General features: G+C 47.8%; 1 protein-coding gene and 1 pseudogene across 1 annotated transcript in view; one reads left to right on the forward strand and one right to left on the reverse strand.

The window, feature by feature from the left end:
• Window positions 1-8375: 8375 nt before the first annotated feature.
• The window catches only part of Tgm5 (transglutaminase 5), a 36469-nt gene continuing 29088 nt past the window's right edge, over window positions 8376-15756 (reverse strand). Inside the window, exons 8-13 of the mRNA XM_037205166.1 lie at window positions 15280-15383; window positions 14928-15167; window positions 11427-11792; window positions 10736-10896; window positions 8913-9046; window positions 8376-8770 (exon numbers count right to left, since the gene is read on the reverse strand). Of these exons, the coding sequence (XP_037061061.1) occupies window positions 8617-8770; window positions 8913-9046; window positions 10736-10896; window positions 11427-11792; window positions 14928-15167; window positions 15280-15383 (1159 nt within the window). The 3' untranslated portion in view covers window positions 8376-8616. The remainder of the gene's footprint in view (window positions 8771-8912; window positions 9047-10735; window positions 10897-11426; window positions 11793-14927; window positions 15168-15279; window positions 15384-15756) is intronic.
• Window positions 12420-13147, forward strand: LOC114699547 (annotated as a pseudogene).

Consider the following 15756-nt stretch of genomic DNA (forward strand, 5'->3'; position numbering starts at 1 on the left):
GTCCTGAGAGCAAGAGTCACATCTTACTGCAGCCACATGGGGGCTTTTAAAGGAAAAACCCACAAAAGCCATAAGATTACAATTCCCATACAATTTCGTTTCACAAGATCATGGTCTGATCACAGAGTGGGTACAGTTATGTCCGCATGTACATTCTTCCCGAAACCTCAAGGGGGATATCAGGGTGGGAGTGGAGTTTACACAATGGTCACAGTGGTCCTTCCTGGAACACTTGCAACTATCCCAGTCACAGTTGAGCACATCTCGTAACAGAAATCTTTTTACATTGTTACATTGTGGCAGGGGTGGTTGAATAATGGCTGAGTCAGGTTGCCCTTGGAACTAGATTTTTAGTTTCTCATTTTCTGGGGCTTGGGGGTTTAAGACTGTAGGGTTAGGGTCTTTCATGTACAAGTGCATGTGTGTATTCCTGAGTGTATGTATGTATACCACATGCATGCAAGAGCCTGAGAAGACCTTCAAGAGGAGGATCTTGGATACCCTGGAACTGGGTTATAAGTTATAATCCACCACATAAGTGTTGGGAACTGAACCTGGGTCCTCTGTAAGAGCAGTAGTAAGTGCATTTAACATCTGAGCCATCTCTCTGGCCCCATTAGAGTTAATGCTTTTGATTCAACTGCTCTAACTGGACAAAACGAAGTTTACACAAGTATAAATCAATGCATTGATACTTTTAAAAAAGCAAAAGATAGAAAATAACCTAAACAGCCACAAATAAGACATCATCAGATAAACAATGATGCATGAACTTAGTAGAATATAAACAGATACAGAACAATTTTCAAGCAATATTATTGATTTTAAAAAGTGAGACATGGAACAATGAACAGTATAAACTGTTTTTGTGTATAGGGTGTATGTGGGGAGGATATATGTGAGCTTGCTTGTATTTACCCAGAGCATTTCTGGAGAGTTCCTGCATCTGGACATTCATTCAGTGCCCAGCAGTAAGGCCTTCTTTACCCTTTTGTCCCTTGTACCATGAGCATGTATTTTTATACTAATATTAAAAAATGAAAACTTGCAAGGGAAAGAAGGATTTTACTCAGAAACCGTGTTCGCTGAGGAGCTCTACTTGGGTGGGCAATGGACAAAGCTCTGGCCTTGCTCCACTGTGGGGGCGTTCTTCTGCATTTCAAACCATCTCCCAAAGACGCTCTCCTCTGTCATGGCGGAATCCCCCCCGAGACCGTCACAATATCCACTCCCTGACAGTTTCCGTGGTGGCACTTTGGAGGAGCCTGGGATGAGACAGACACCACTGCGGTTTGGTTTAGCCAGGGAGAGGAAAGAGGAAGGTGTGAAGAGGAAGGAAGCTGACCCCCAAATGTCAATCATCCTGCTTCCTGCAGCACCGACACCTTTCCACTCTCCAGTCCTCTGCAGAAAACCAGCTCCTCACTGGTGTGTCCCACAGAAGGATTTGTTTATTCAACTACGGGGAAAAAGCATTTCGACCACTCCTGTGCATCAGAAATTATATTAGGTTCTGGTAATACAGTAATAAATTAGGTCACCCGGTGGTGGTGGTACAAGCCTTTAATTCCAGCACTCGGGAGGCAGAGCCAGGTGGATCTCTGTGAGTTCGAGGCCAGCGTGGTCTACAGAGCGAGATCCAGGACAGGCACCAAAACTACACAGAGAAACCCCGTCTCGAAAAACCAAATAGATAGATAGATAGATAGATAGATAGATAGATAAATTAATTAATTAATAAAAAGATCAATGTTTCTCTGTCTTGAGAAGCCTTTGTTCCAGCAGGGGGAGACAGATACTCATGGGTGCCTAAAACAGCTTGGCAGTCCAGTCTGCCTTTGAGACAGGTGCTATAAAAGATAACTGCTGAGTTCTTAGACCTAGGAGTGGTGGCCAGCACAGGCTTCCTCAAGAGTGGTACTGAGCTGAAGCTCTGGAAGGATAAATCGGCCCTGGCTAACCGGGGTGTTGTGAGAGATGGACCCATACATGCAGAATCGCTAATGCAGGGAATAAGTGAAAGAACACCATGTCTAGGGTGCAGCTGAGGATTTGGGGTTCTATTCTTAGAGCAGTGGGAGGCTGTTGAACCATACTTGATGCAAGCATCACTAAGTCAGATTTGAATTTTAAAATACTGTACACTGTCTAAAATAAATGGTTTAGCAGGCTAAGAGGGGTAGGGAGCTGGCCTGTAAGAGACGTCCAGTCACGGTTCAGGGAAAAGATAGCAATGACGTTGTCAGGGAGTATTGAAGGGGGTGTGAACAGATCTGAGAATGGAAATTGATAAGTCATGTTAATGGGGAATAGAAAGGGCAAAGAATTCTCCCAGCGTGACACCCAGGCTCACGTAAGTCAGAACGGTCCTTCCTCTACAAGTACTTTCGCATAAATTATCTCCTATGATTTCAGCCTCAGTCTTGTAAGCCAAGTAAGGGACCAGTATCTCAATTTTGTTAGTATAGGGAGTACACACTTATGAATGAATGAATTCATGAAGCAGTCAATTAATATGCTACTTCATTCCAGAATTTCGGAAGGCTAGTAATAAAGTATGACATGACGGAAGAACACACAGAGTAACGCCAACAGTGAAGGAGCAGAAGTGGACCCCACACAGCCAAGGACAAGGCTGAACGAGGCACAGCATAACCTACTGTCCACACGCTGACCACACACTGTCCACACACTGTCCACATGTTGTCCACACGATGGTCATACGCTGGCCACATGCTGGCCACAGGCTGGATGTTGAGGCTTCCCCAGCAGCTCACAGCTTATGGTAAAACCTAGATTCAAACTGAGGTCAAATCCCATACATTGTAGAACACATTAACTTGCAACCAATCCACTATGAAGAATGCTCTTTATTCAGGTTTTTTTTTTTTAATTTCTTACTAATTTCTGCTTCTGGAATAAGCAGACTAGCCTGTTATAATTAATTCTGTTGAGAACAGCCAGCAGAGCTAAATAAAAGGTTGAAAATACCTGTTTGAAGGCATCACTGCAGCAAGGATTGGCAGGGTCAATATTTTGGGAGGACAGTGCACAGATGTGATCTTGACCCTATTGCTACTCCATAGACATTTGCTGATTCATAGTCGGCAAATGAGAGTGTACGAATCTGAGATCTTCTGGCAGCCTCACAAAATTGGAGTTTAAGGCTCTTCACAGAAGAAGGGTCACAGTAAATAACTCAGGTTTTTTGACTGGGACCCCAAAAGGCACTCCAGGAGAAAACATAGTAAATAGGAAATAGAAACTCATTTTATTTTATTATTTTTTAGATTTATCGCATTTTAATTAATTAATTTGTTTTATGTGTGGCTGTTTTGCCTGCATGTAGTCTGTGTACCACGTGTATACAGTGGCCATGGAGGTCAGAAAAGGTAGTCAGATCCCCTGGAACTGGAGTTACAGACAGGTGTGAGCTGCCATGTAGGTCCTGGGAATTGAACCTGGGTCCTCTACAAGAGCAGTCAGTGCTCTTAACCGCTGAGGCATCTCTCCAGGTCTAGAAACTGGTTTTAAATCAGCCTCAATTACAATGCTTTACCCCCATCCAAACTGGCAGAGAGAATATTCTCTATAGGAAGTGAGCGTCATCCAGAGCCCGATGTTGAATACAGAACTCTCTCTCTCTCACATGCTCCCACAGATTCACTCATGACCCCAGCTCCCATAGTTCCTGGATACTGTTGCTAGTCCAGGCTTGTGGAAGCTCCTTGCTCTCATTCGGTCAAAGCCAAGCCTCATCCTAATGGAAGCAGAGGGACACTGGCTCTCTTAGATCTGCATCATGCTGTCAACTTCTTTTTGTCTGTGCTTAGGGAAAAGCAGCGGGTCCCAAGCTGGCACTGGTGCTTCCTGGATTCTAGAAAGTGAGGCTTCAGGGGTAGGTCCAGAGGTGTTACATATCGCACAGGCATGCTCGCCTGCTGGTCAGCGGGAAGATGGGGATGGAGAAAGACTGGGCAATGGGCTTTATGAGACCGGAGAGCAGAGGGTAGCAGAGTCTAGGCAACAAGGTCTCCCTCTTGCCACTGCCTGCCCCTCCCACACCGCCATTCATGAGGTGTGGGAGAAGAGTGCCTGCCCCTCCCACACCGCCATTCATGAGGTGTGGGAGAAGAGTGCCTGCCCCTCCCACACCGCCATTCACGAGGTGTGGGAGAAGAGTGCCTGCCCCTCCCACACCGCCATTCATGAGGTGTGGGAGAACGGGGCCTGCCCCTCCCACACCGCCATTCATGAGGTGTGGGAGAACGAGGACCTCTACTGCTTCCTTGAACTTTAGATTGGCTCATGGCACTAGGCACCTTTAGGACCAAAGGGCGAACTCTAGGAGCACTGGGCAGGATGGCACAGTGGGCACCTGGAGTCATTTTAATACACTCAGTCATTTCTGAGTGTATTAAATGAGCCTTCTAGCCTCTCTGAATCAGGCAATCTTTTGACTGCACACAACCAAAACCATTTTCTGCCAACTTAGCCAAAAAAAGACAGAGACTGAGGGATATCCTTGACTGTGAGGTAAAAGGCGAATCAGGCTCAGAACTAGGAGAAGGCGAAGCCGGGGTGGCTAAGGGGTCTTGGCAGCAGTGAGCAGTGATGAGCACTCTCCTCTGCTGTTGGGAAGCATGGGCTGTAGGTAGGTTCCGTTCTTCTCTGGCTTACTTGCTCTGCACCGAAGCTCTCAGAGAAGAATCTGATTTGTCCAGCATAAATCACACGCCCACTCGGGCTGTGTAAAAGCCACCAACACAGAGCCACACACCCCAGCAAGAGAAATTCCTCACAATCCCTTTCCACCTGAAGCTACACTGGGCGATGGAAGAAGTTGTCCTTTGGGATGAGAGGACTGAGCAGCTAGAGGTGGGTGGGGAGAGCCTCATTTGCATTCCTCACTGTTGTATTCCCAGGCCTAGAACATTTGCACAGAGATGCTCAATAACCATTAAATGAACCAATGAAAGGCAGCCTTTGTGGTTAGAGAAGGTCTTGACTGGAATGAACGACTCTGGTGGGACACTGCAGTCTATTACAGCTGACCAGGGTGGAAAACTCGTCCTCGGTGCTTGTTGGGCATATGGAGTCTGCTCGGTGCTGCAAAACAGAATCTGCTCTGAGCCCTGACACCTGAGGCAGCCGGGGCTGGGCTCCCGGATGGAGAAGAAACAAGCCTTGCAGTAGTGACCCCAGTTCCCTCGATGGCTTCCAGAAGAGCCTCATCACCTGCTGCTTGCCTCATGGTTTTCCTTCTGTTTGCTCCCTCCTACTCTGACCTCTAACCACCCGAATGGCTGGCAGTTCCTGGCTGCTGCTTCACCCAGCCTCACCACTTCCTGGGTCTGTTTTTCACCAGCTCCTAGTACTGTAGTTCCTAAGAAATGTTACTTCCTCCAGGAAGCTTTCCTTAATCCACAGTTTGAACTGAACTGCTTCACCCTCTCTGTGCTCCAAAACACGCTGGTTACCCCTCGCTGATGGTTCTCACCCTTCTTTGTTAAGAATCTTCTTGGTAGGGGAGAGGGCTTAGCAGGTAAGTGTTAGTTTTATGCGGCGCCATGTTATTCATTAGCAGCGCTGTTTACCGTATGAGAAAACCCCACTATGAGAGTTTATTAGGGGAAGGAGACAGAAGAGGATGTGCTGTGGCCTATTTGGAAGACATGTGCAGAAAAGGGAGGAAGAAGAAGAAGGGGGAGGAGTCTGTGACCCATTTTTTATGGATTCCCCCCCCCCACATGCGCATATGGGCTTACCTAGCTGCACCACACATGCGCATAGATTATGCACGCGTAAATTACATGGTCACACAGTGCACGGATTATGAAGGATGTAAAGGGTGACTAAGCCTCTTGCTTGGCTACTGGACAGCGCATGTGCGGTCATGTAGCAACAGTAAGGGCACTCGTAAAGTCCCTTGAACTTACATGGTAGAAGTAGAAAACCAACTTCCTCAAGTAGTCCTCTGACCACCACATGTATGCAATGCTGTTCATGATATTCCTATGTTCACACATGCATGTTTGCACACACACACACACACACACACACACACACCCCAAAGAAATGTAAAAATTAATCAATTTATTTATTAAAAGTCTTTAAAAATCTCGCGTGTCGTTTAGATTCTCCAAATGTCTACATTTGAGCTCTTTGAGTGCCGGCTCTGGTCTTTCTTATATACCCAGTGCCAGCCTGCCTTAGGGCCTTGTGCCTAGAAGAAACTCCGTAGCTATTTGTTGAGTGAGTTGACCAACGTGGTGTTACCAACAGGACTCATGAACAAGTTTGAGGATGTGGCAGCTGAAAATTCCCAAGAACTTCAGAGGTCACCCTCTCTGTCAGATGCGCCTCTCCATGGTGTTTTCCTTACAGGATTTCTTGTTGTTGCCTGTAATAATTACTGGATACAATAATTGTAGGTTATCCCCGCTGTGCCACCAGGTCCTTAGATGACTCTCCCACAAGACAGCCAGCTTACCAGGTAATTCCCACCACACCCCTTCTCTCCTTCTGATTAACGACATTGACCCTTTTGTTTAGCTGTAATGGAAGTCGTTAACTTCTTTACTTAATGTCTGTACATTTACTAGGACATCTGTCTTAGTCACGGTAGCCGGTACCTGGAGGGCAGTATCCTGGAAAGGAGATGCAGAGCTGTTTTATGTTCAGGAGCACAGACAGGGCAGGGTTTGAGTGACGGCAAACATCCGCTGCAACAGGTAGGGAACGCTGAGACTATGTCGGTCTCCACCAAATATCTACCTCACTGCATTCGTTATTCGGTTGGCTTTTACCTCCTGACTGCCCGCCAACGGCAGGCCTCCAAGAACATGAATGCATTGGCGACCTTAGATGGAGATGCTGGGACTGTAAGAACTGAAGAATGGCTTCAGTGTCACATGGGGAGTTTATTTAAGGGAAGGTCGGGGCAAGAGATATCCTAGTATATTTTTCTCTCTTTCTGCCAAGAAACTGAGACAGAACACGGTGTATAAAGACGTGTTGGGGGATTTTTGCTCTTTGGCCTGGCTTGTGCTAGGCACCCGCTGAGATGTTTAAGTGTCTGTCTTCTGTGTTCCCGCTAGAATGCAGGCGCCACAACGCCAGGGCCTTTGCTTTTTTCACTGTCTCGTCTGTCACACTCAGAGTGGTATTGGCCGTACGCTGGACACTCAATAAACACTTCTTGAATGAGTGAGTGGGCTCAGACACTGAAACAACAGGAAGCTCCAGCAGCAGAAGGGCCCGAGGAGCTCTGAAGAGAAAGTGATGATCCCGCCAGGTGAAAGAGGAGGAAAGAAGTTTGCTGATGTTATTTAGTCCCACGACAACAGCGGGACAGTGAGCTGCTAAGACCTGTCTTCCCTTGACCTCTGGGCCAAACCACACCTCTGTGTGGATACCACAGAATTCCTGGTGCTGAAGAGTCCTGGCGAGCTTCATAAACAGTACAGTAACAGGCTATCTCTGGCCGCTCCATTGCTGCTGATGTCAGAGTCTGTGAAGCCTTTAGTGTAAAATCCACAGGACCAGCATATCTCAGAGTTTCTTTAAAAAATTAGATTTATTTATTTTTACTGTATGTGCATGTGTTGTGCCCAGATCGTAACCCCCAGAGAGACCACCAAGGATGAGCATACCAGAATGCAAAAGCAAGGTTTACTTCTGCTGCAAGTCGTGACAGGGAACTCATTTCAAGCGAGGCAGGGAAGAGTTACTCTTTCTTGGGGAAGTTAGTTTTTATAGGCAAAACCCATAAAATTTCTTAGAGGGGAGGGGGTTAGTACGGGTCCATCCTTGATTGGTCCAGTTTTTCCCGGGCCTGGACTTTATCTTATTCTAGCTTATCTGTTTGCCCTGTCAGGAGTTTTACAACTCCTCTCCGGGGTCTGGTCATGTTATCTCCGGAGAGGGGCATCTCATGGTTAATTGGTTACCATCAGACATCCTGACTTTGTTCTTTTGCGTTCCTGGGGCTGGCGCCATCATTTCTGGGGACTTGAAACTGGCCTGGGTCTATCTATATTGAGATATCTTTGTCTAAGGCCCCTTTTTTGAGACAATAGAGTGAGGGTCTTGTTGTGCCTAGATCGCATCCCAAAGCCGCCACTGGAGACTTTAGGTACAGAATGCATAAGTAAGGTGTATTCTAAGTTTACAAGCCTCCAGGGAGGCTCTTCCAAATCTCTCACTCACAGCAGGGAGGTTGGAAGGAGCGCTCCCCTTTCTTTGTGAGGCTAGTTCTTAAAGGCACAGACCATGTAATTTATGTTAACCCGCCTCCCTTTTTTAGTCTTTTGGTATAATATCCTGACTCTGTGTTTTCCAAAGTCCCTGTAGCAGATACAGCCACCTGGGGAAAAGGGGTCTAAGTTCTTATCTACACTTAGGAATCCTGGTTTAAGCTTCTCTTTTTCTGTAGGGGATAGAGTGGGGGAGTTTACTGAGGTATCACCCATGAATGCTTTTTTTCTGCATGCATGTTGGTTGGACACCCTGGAACTAGGGTTACAGATGGTTATGAGCCATCATGGAGATGCTGGGAAATCTAACCCAAGTCCTTTGCAAAAGCAAGCCATCTCTCCAGCCCCATCTCAGAGTTTATACGCCAGCGTCAACATACACATTCCTGTAACCCTTGATGTCTTTAAACTTATTGCTCCTCAGATTAGCTTGGATCTGCCTTTGGCCACTCTTGAAAGGGACAGTCTTCAGAGTGATGCTGGCCTTGTGATGGGGTTTGAGGACTCCAATGCTGCAACAGAGAATGGAGAATGTCAGAAACCCTTTCCTCCTCACCTCCTCACCTCCTGCACTCGGCCCTCCAATGCCCTGAGTCCCCCTAGGGGCCTGATCAGGACACATGGGAGAGAAGCCTGGGTGCTCCCCTCACTTACAGAACTCTCTGCTGCTTCCTGAAGAGACCACCTCCTTCCACGGTCAGCACACAGTCCTCAACGGGCTCTGAGAGTGGGTTTGAAAAGACCACCTGGACAGTGAGTGGCTGGTTCACAAAGGCTGCTCCTAGAACCTAAACAGAGACCCAGGACAGGGAAAGAAGCAAGAGATTAGTTGTCATCCCCCAGGTCACTGAATGTTAAGGAGCAGTTTTGTAGGATGTCAGAATAATACTATCCCTAAATATGCCTGCCACTTTGGCCTCAGGATCATTTTGAGTTGGAGCAATAAGAAGAAACAGACATGGGAAATGCTCTCTGGCCTCCATCCACTTGTCTAAAGGCATACATTTACAAAGGTGTCTCATTCCCCTTCCTTTTACCCGGAAGGTCAAAGTTCATCACTGAGACATTGGTCCCTGTGGTGGCTGTGCATTGTCAACTTGATTAAAACTAGAGTTATCTGGGAAGAGGGACTATGAATAGAGATGTTTTCATCATACTGGCCTGTGGGCCAGTCTGTGTTGGCATTTTCCTGGCTGGTGTGGGAGGGCTTAGCTCACTGTGAGAGGTACCCCCCCTAGGCAGGTGTCCCTGGTTGTATAAGAGAGCAAGACGAGAAAGCCATGGGGGCCAAACCAGCAAGCAGCGCCCCTTCTTGGTTCCGGATTCTATGTGGGTTCCTTCCCAGAGTTCCCTCAATGACCAACACACCCTTTCCTCCCCAGGTCGGTTTTGGCCAGTGTTTTATTAGAGTAACAGAGAAGCACACTAGAAGAGTCCCTCATCAGCCCGGAGAGGGCACTGAGGAGTCGACTTGACACGGTTCCCCCCATGCCCTTACTTCCCTTGGGTTCCCATACGTAATTTGCTACCCCTAGAAACTCAAGGCCCTTCCCATCTCTTCTCACTTCTCTCAAAATGTGTTGCTCCTTTGCTAAGATGCTGCTTAAGTCTACTCGAGACTTTGAAGTGCTGTCAAGAGGGCCTCATAGCCTCAACTGGTGGGGATCCCGGAGCTGGGGTGGACCCTGGAGACAGCACTACAAAGAAGAACCCTGAACACATTCCTCCTCAGAGAGGCCCTGCCCTCTACTCTCCTCTTTCAGTACTTCAAAAGCAGAGGCCCGGGGGTTTTCTCAAGGACACACAGCCAGAAAATGGCAAACCAAACCAGATCTGGCCTTGAGGTGGGCTCTTCCCTCCACTGAGCCTCTGTCATCTGGACTGTTCCTCATGTTTGCCCCTGAAAGCCAACACAAGAGGCAGCGCAAGAAAGGACCTCTGAATCTGTGGCTTGAGGTCAAGGATCCACTCTGTGGTGGATGGAATGTATACGGGCCCCAATAAGCTCATGGGGAGTGGCACTGTTAGGAGGTGTGGCTTTGTTGGAGTGGGTGTGGCCTTGGAGGAAGTGTGTCACTGTGGAGGCGGGCTTTGAGGGAGGTCTCATAGATACTCAAGCCACGCCCAGTGAGACAGACCACTTCCTGTCCCACCATGACGACTGACGATGGACTGGACCCCTGAACTGTAAGCCACCCAATTAAATGTTGTCCTTTATAAGAGCTGCCATGGTCATGGTGTCTCTTCACAGTTTCTACCCTAACACACACACACACACACACACACACACACACACACACACACACACACACAAAGGCCTCTAATAGTACAAGGAGCTGAAGACCCCTCTATAAACTGTTCCCTTCTGGGGGTACCAGAGTAAGGAAAGAAGGGACATCCTCCTGAACAGGCCTGGCTGCCTCCTATCCAGAGCTCAGGGACCCAAGGCCATTTGTAAGGGCCCACTTTTTGCCTACATTAATCACGATGCCTGGGAAAGTCAGGGTGATGATCTTGTTCACCAGGATTTTCTCAGGACTGCTCTTCTCTTCACCCAGGGCGCTGATGCGGATTAGCTTGTCTGTTGACAGATACTTGCTGTACTGAGAGTAGAGGATTTTGCAAGGGTAGGACTTTTCTGGGAGAGAAGACAAGAAGGAAGAAGTGAGAATGACCGAGGAAGCCAGCTGGGCCTCAGTGGGATCTGACGGTTCTTCTACAGAGAAGAGGGAGCCAACATACACCAAGTTTTGCTGAAGCAGAAACTAACCTTTCAGACGGGAAAATTACAGTTAAGAAAAACAATATAAGCTGGACAGTGGTGGTGCACACCTTTAATCCCAGCACTTGGGAGGCAGAGGCAGGAGGATCTCTGAGAGTTTGAGGACAGCCTGGTCTACAGAGTGAGTTCCAGGTCAGCCGGGGCTATACAGAGAGAAATTCTGTCTCAAAAAGCCAAAAAAAAAAAAAAAAAAAAAAAAAAAAAAGCAGTCTAGGTTGCCCAGAATCATTCCTAGATCCTGAGTCTAGATGACTCCAAAGCTCAGGTTTTCACCAATAAGTGGGCTTCTTTCCTTAGAGGTCAGCAGGAGGAAGGAAGGAGGGGGAGAGGGAGAAGTAGAAAGGGGGAAAGAAACGAGAGGACCTACAGGAGAACTAAGCAAGTACCTTCTTCAGGGAACAGTGTGATGTATGCTACGTCCTGCCAGAACGGGGCCAGGGGGCTGCCATCGTGCAGCAGAGACTGCGCACTCAAATTGAGTTTGAGGTCCTTGAACTGAGGTGACATGTTGACAGCCAACAGGACAAAGTTTATGTCTTGGCCCATGTTAGGTGGGTCAAGCAGCTCAAACTTCAGAGAGACCTGGATGACATCGCTGGGTCGGAGGGAAGGCGTATCTAGGCTTCTAGAGCCATCTTGCCTTGGTGGCACGGAGCTGAAGGGATGTGCGTCTCCTTGGTGTGACCCTTGAGACCTTCCAGCCTTTAGCTTCTGTAGAGCCTTTTGAAACACCTGTCTCTCTTGAAGGGAACCTAGAAGAGTAGATAGGATACAGGATCAGCATGGGTCAGGCTGACCCAGGAGGCAAACCTTATCTGAACAGTCTACCCTCAGCACCAACAAAACTACAAGATGCAAAACTAACCTACCAAAATCCTGTTCAGGGGACTGGAGAGATGAGTCAGCAGTTAAGGGCACTGATGCTCTAACAGAGGACCACGGTTCAGTTCCCAGCACCACATCAGGGGTTCACAACCACCTCTAACTCCAGCTCTAAGGGATTGAACACTTTCTTCTGGCCTCTGAGAGTACCCACCCACACATGCACATACATACACATAAATAAAAATAAAATAAATCTTTACAAAATCAATTGCATTGCTATGCGATAGTAGTGCATTGTCAGAATAGAAATTAAGAAAGCAGTCTAATTTTTATTTAGCCCCTCAAGAAAAAACAATACTTAAGAATGAATTTAATCAAAGAAGTAAAAGACCTCCATAATGAAAATTATAAAATACTGATGAAATAAATTGAAGAGAATAGAAAAAAGTGGGAAGGTATCCTTTGTCACGGGCTAGAAGAATCAGTATTGTTAAAAAGTCCGTACTAAGCCCCTGTCTGAGACTGTGGTGTCTAACAAGATTCACTTAGAAGCCATGCAAGTGACCATCGACAACACTAAGAGCATCCTAATTCCTATGATCATGTGGCTCTTACATTTAATGACATGAAGAATGTCCAAGCGGCCTTCAAAGGGACCAAGAAAGGCACCATCTACCTTATCCCTTAACGGCCATCTTTCTGTCTAACAGGAAGAATGAAGTGCTTCATGATGCCATTTTATGTGATGAAGGACCATGAGATCAAGCCGCCGGTGTTCTATGAGGACTTCATTAAGAGAACAGTGCTGAAGCAGGAGGTTGCTGGAAGACTCCCCTTTCTATATGTTGACCTCCATAGTATGGTATGCCATTGAGTTCGAGAGTAGATGCTCCAGGTGGCATCTCAAGCCTCCAGAGGTGAAGACCCCAGATGGAACCTATGGATACTCTAACATGCCCAGTAGGGCCTATGCCTTTCCCCCTGCTGGTAGCCAATGGAATGTTCCCTTGGTTACCCACCACTTCCCCTCTTGAATTATATCCAGGCTCTCCCATGATGGCTGGGGTCATGGGATGTGTAAAACCCTTGCCCACCCTAACCTGGGATCATGGCACCTCCAATCTGAGGTCCCAACATCCCTTCCACTCCTGCAGCAGAAGCCAAGATCATAGAAAAGCTGCTAGTGCCTATTACAACTCAAGCAACCCACATGATGTCTACATGAGCATGACAGCCTCCACCACCACCCTACGACCCTGCAGAAGACAAGAAGACCCAGTAGACTGTCCAACTGCCTGCCTCTTCTCCCATGATCCTTTCCTGGGCTTCCCATGGGACTGCACCTCGGACTCAGGGAGGACAGGGAGAGCCCTGTTCCCCCAGTTCTAATTATAAACAGTTACCTCTCATGTGCTGATGGAAGGGCAGACTCCGGGCTCCTGGCCTCTCTCTGAGAGGCACCTCCCAGCTTCCCAGGCTAGCCCAGCCCATGGTGCTGAGTCCTTCACACAGTCCACTCCTTCCCCATCCCAGTCCCTCAGTCTGGTGGATTTGCACTCTACCTCATGGGCTCATCAGACTAGTCATGTTTTTCCCAAGGGCCAGGCCAGACCATACTCTCATTCACTCCCCCTGCTGTGTGTGTCCCTGGAAGGCCACTGTCCCAGCAGACCACCAGTCAGGCTTTGGCCTCGTCACACTTACATGGCTACCCTTGTTCTTCCTTGGCCTCAAGCTTTGGGAGTTGTACCATGAAATTCCAGGGTTGGTGGCATCAGAGCGAGGCCCCTGTGGCTGTGAGCCCTGATAATTTCTGAAAACGATTTCCCCTCTCCTCTCCCTTGTACAAGGGGCTTTTCCTGGGGAACAGTAGAATGCATGTCTGTCCCATCAGGTCCTATGGTCTGGGAATGAGGGCCCCAATGGTGTGTGGCTGTAACCTCCACCTACCCTACCTCTGTATGCTTCACACCCCCCTGGATGCATCAACATTCACTGTTGTTTGTTCCTGTACTGAGTTCAAAAAGAGGAGATGGTTATTTAAATAGAATTCCCTATTAATCTGACAAAAATCCAGTTAATATATTAATGTAAAATAAACCTTGTTTGTACTTTGACTTGTTTGTTACAACTGTGAAATAGTAAAAATGAAGTAAATGGCCAAAAATGTTCATATAACCCCAAATGGTCTATATAGTCACTGGAATTCCTATCAAAATACTAATGGAATTTTTCACTGAGCTAGGAATGCACACACACACACACACACACACACACACACACACACACACACATACACAATTGACATGAATATAAAATACCTGGAATAGGTAAATTCATCTTGAATAAAGATACAAAGTAGGAGGTATTGTACTACCTGGCTTCAAAATACATACAGGGGCCGTGTCAATGACTCAGCAGTGACGACCCCGATTCTGGTCCTCAGGGCTGGATATCTTTGCTTGTCTCCCTAGAAGTTAAGCTAGCAGGTAGCTGTTCTCGGAGTTCATCTGCACCTGATCAACATGGTCTCTCCGTTGGCTTTGCTAAGCCCCTGACAGGACTATCACCTCAGCATCCCCCTCTGGCCCTTGCTGGCCCAATGGATGAGTATGGGGGTGAACACTGACTTTAACAAGTGGGAGTGCTGGCTGGTGACCTGGCCTGTCTCCTGAACACTCAACCAAACACAATGAACTAACTGGTAAGTTAGATGAAAGCAATCGGCCAATAGAAGAGAGCTTACTGAGCTGACCGCCGTCTTCAGTTGAAGGCTGAATTTTGAGGGAAGCTGGGAGAACTCATGTTCTGTTGGCAGGATGTCTATAAATGACTATCAGGAGAGATGAACCTATTGGAGGGAGGTCTCTGGTCCATGGGACATGTGGTAATGGTGGCTAGGGGAAGTAAGGCAGTGGAGGCATCCTGACTAAATCCTTGCAACTGAATGACTGAGGAGACGTGGACCTGCGTCTTGCCCTGCACACGTCCTCCGACTCCCTGGGCCATGGCAGGGGACGGTACCCTGAACTTGGGCTCTCGGGAAGGTTGCTTGGCTGTACCTTCTTCATACTTGTAGCTCTCTGTGACGTCATCCCGCTCATCGCTCTGGATGCTCTTAGTACTAATAAAATTCCCAACACTAGCCGTGTCCTGGTGAATTTTCTGCTCCTTTCCCCCGTAGACAAGCCAGGACATGCAGTCAGCGTTCACCATAGAAAACGCAAAGCGCGTGTCGTAGTTTAGATCGACTTCTCCCTCTTTGATGGCTTTGACTGAAGCAGGACCACAGCAGTAGAGACCTGAGGGAAAGTGGGGAGGAAAGCTCTGGTGGGCAGTATGTGGTGGACAAGAGAGGGTCTGGGGCAGGTCTGTGGGAGGAGTGGCTCCTGATTCCTCTCTGGAGAGCCTCACCATTGCTGGTTTCCTGAGGGGTAGCATCCAGCACCTGCCAACCTCCGTGTCCAGGAGGGAGGTCCCTTCGTGCCATCCAGCACTCATTCCACACATGGAAATTCCTGAGGAAGAAGCCAGGGGAGTCAGGGGCTAGCCTGCTTGTTTGCTTTCTAGACCAACAAGGATAAGCGAGTGAGTCGTCTACAGAAAGTCAGACTCACAGGGCTCAAGTGTCTTTGGGAGGAGTGACAGATCTTCCTCCCGTGAGCCTCTATTTGTCTACAGAAAAGAGCATCCCTTGGCTGACTGTGTGAACAGAGTGAAGGCTTCCAGTCTAATGAAGTTAAAATTCCTCTAGGCTCTCTCAAAGTGGGCCTCATGGCTCCTTTCCTCTGTCTCTGTCTCTCTGTCTCTGTCTGTCTGTCTCTCTCTCTCTGTGTATGTGTGTGTGTGTGTGTGTGTGTGTGTGTGTGTGTGTGTCCCCGTCCCACAGAG

The sequence above is a fragment of the Peromyscus leucopus genome, chromosome 4 (assembly GCF_004664715.2).
Source record: "Peromyscus leucopus breed LL Stock chromosome 4, UCI_PerLeu_2.1, whole genome shotgun sequence".
Classification (NCBI taxonomy): domain Eukaryota; kingdom Metazoa; phylum Chordata; class Mammalia; order Rodentia; family Cricetidae; genus Peromyscus; species Peromyscus leucopus.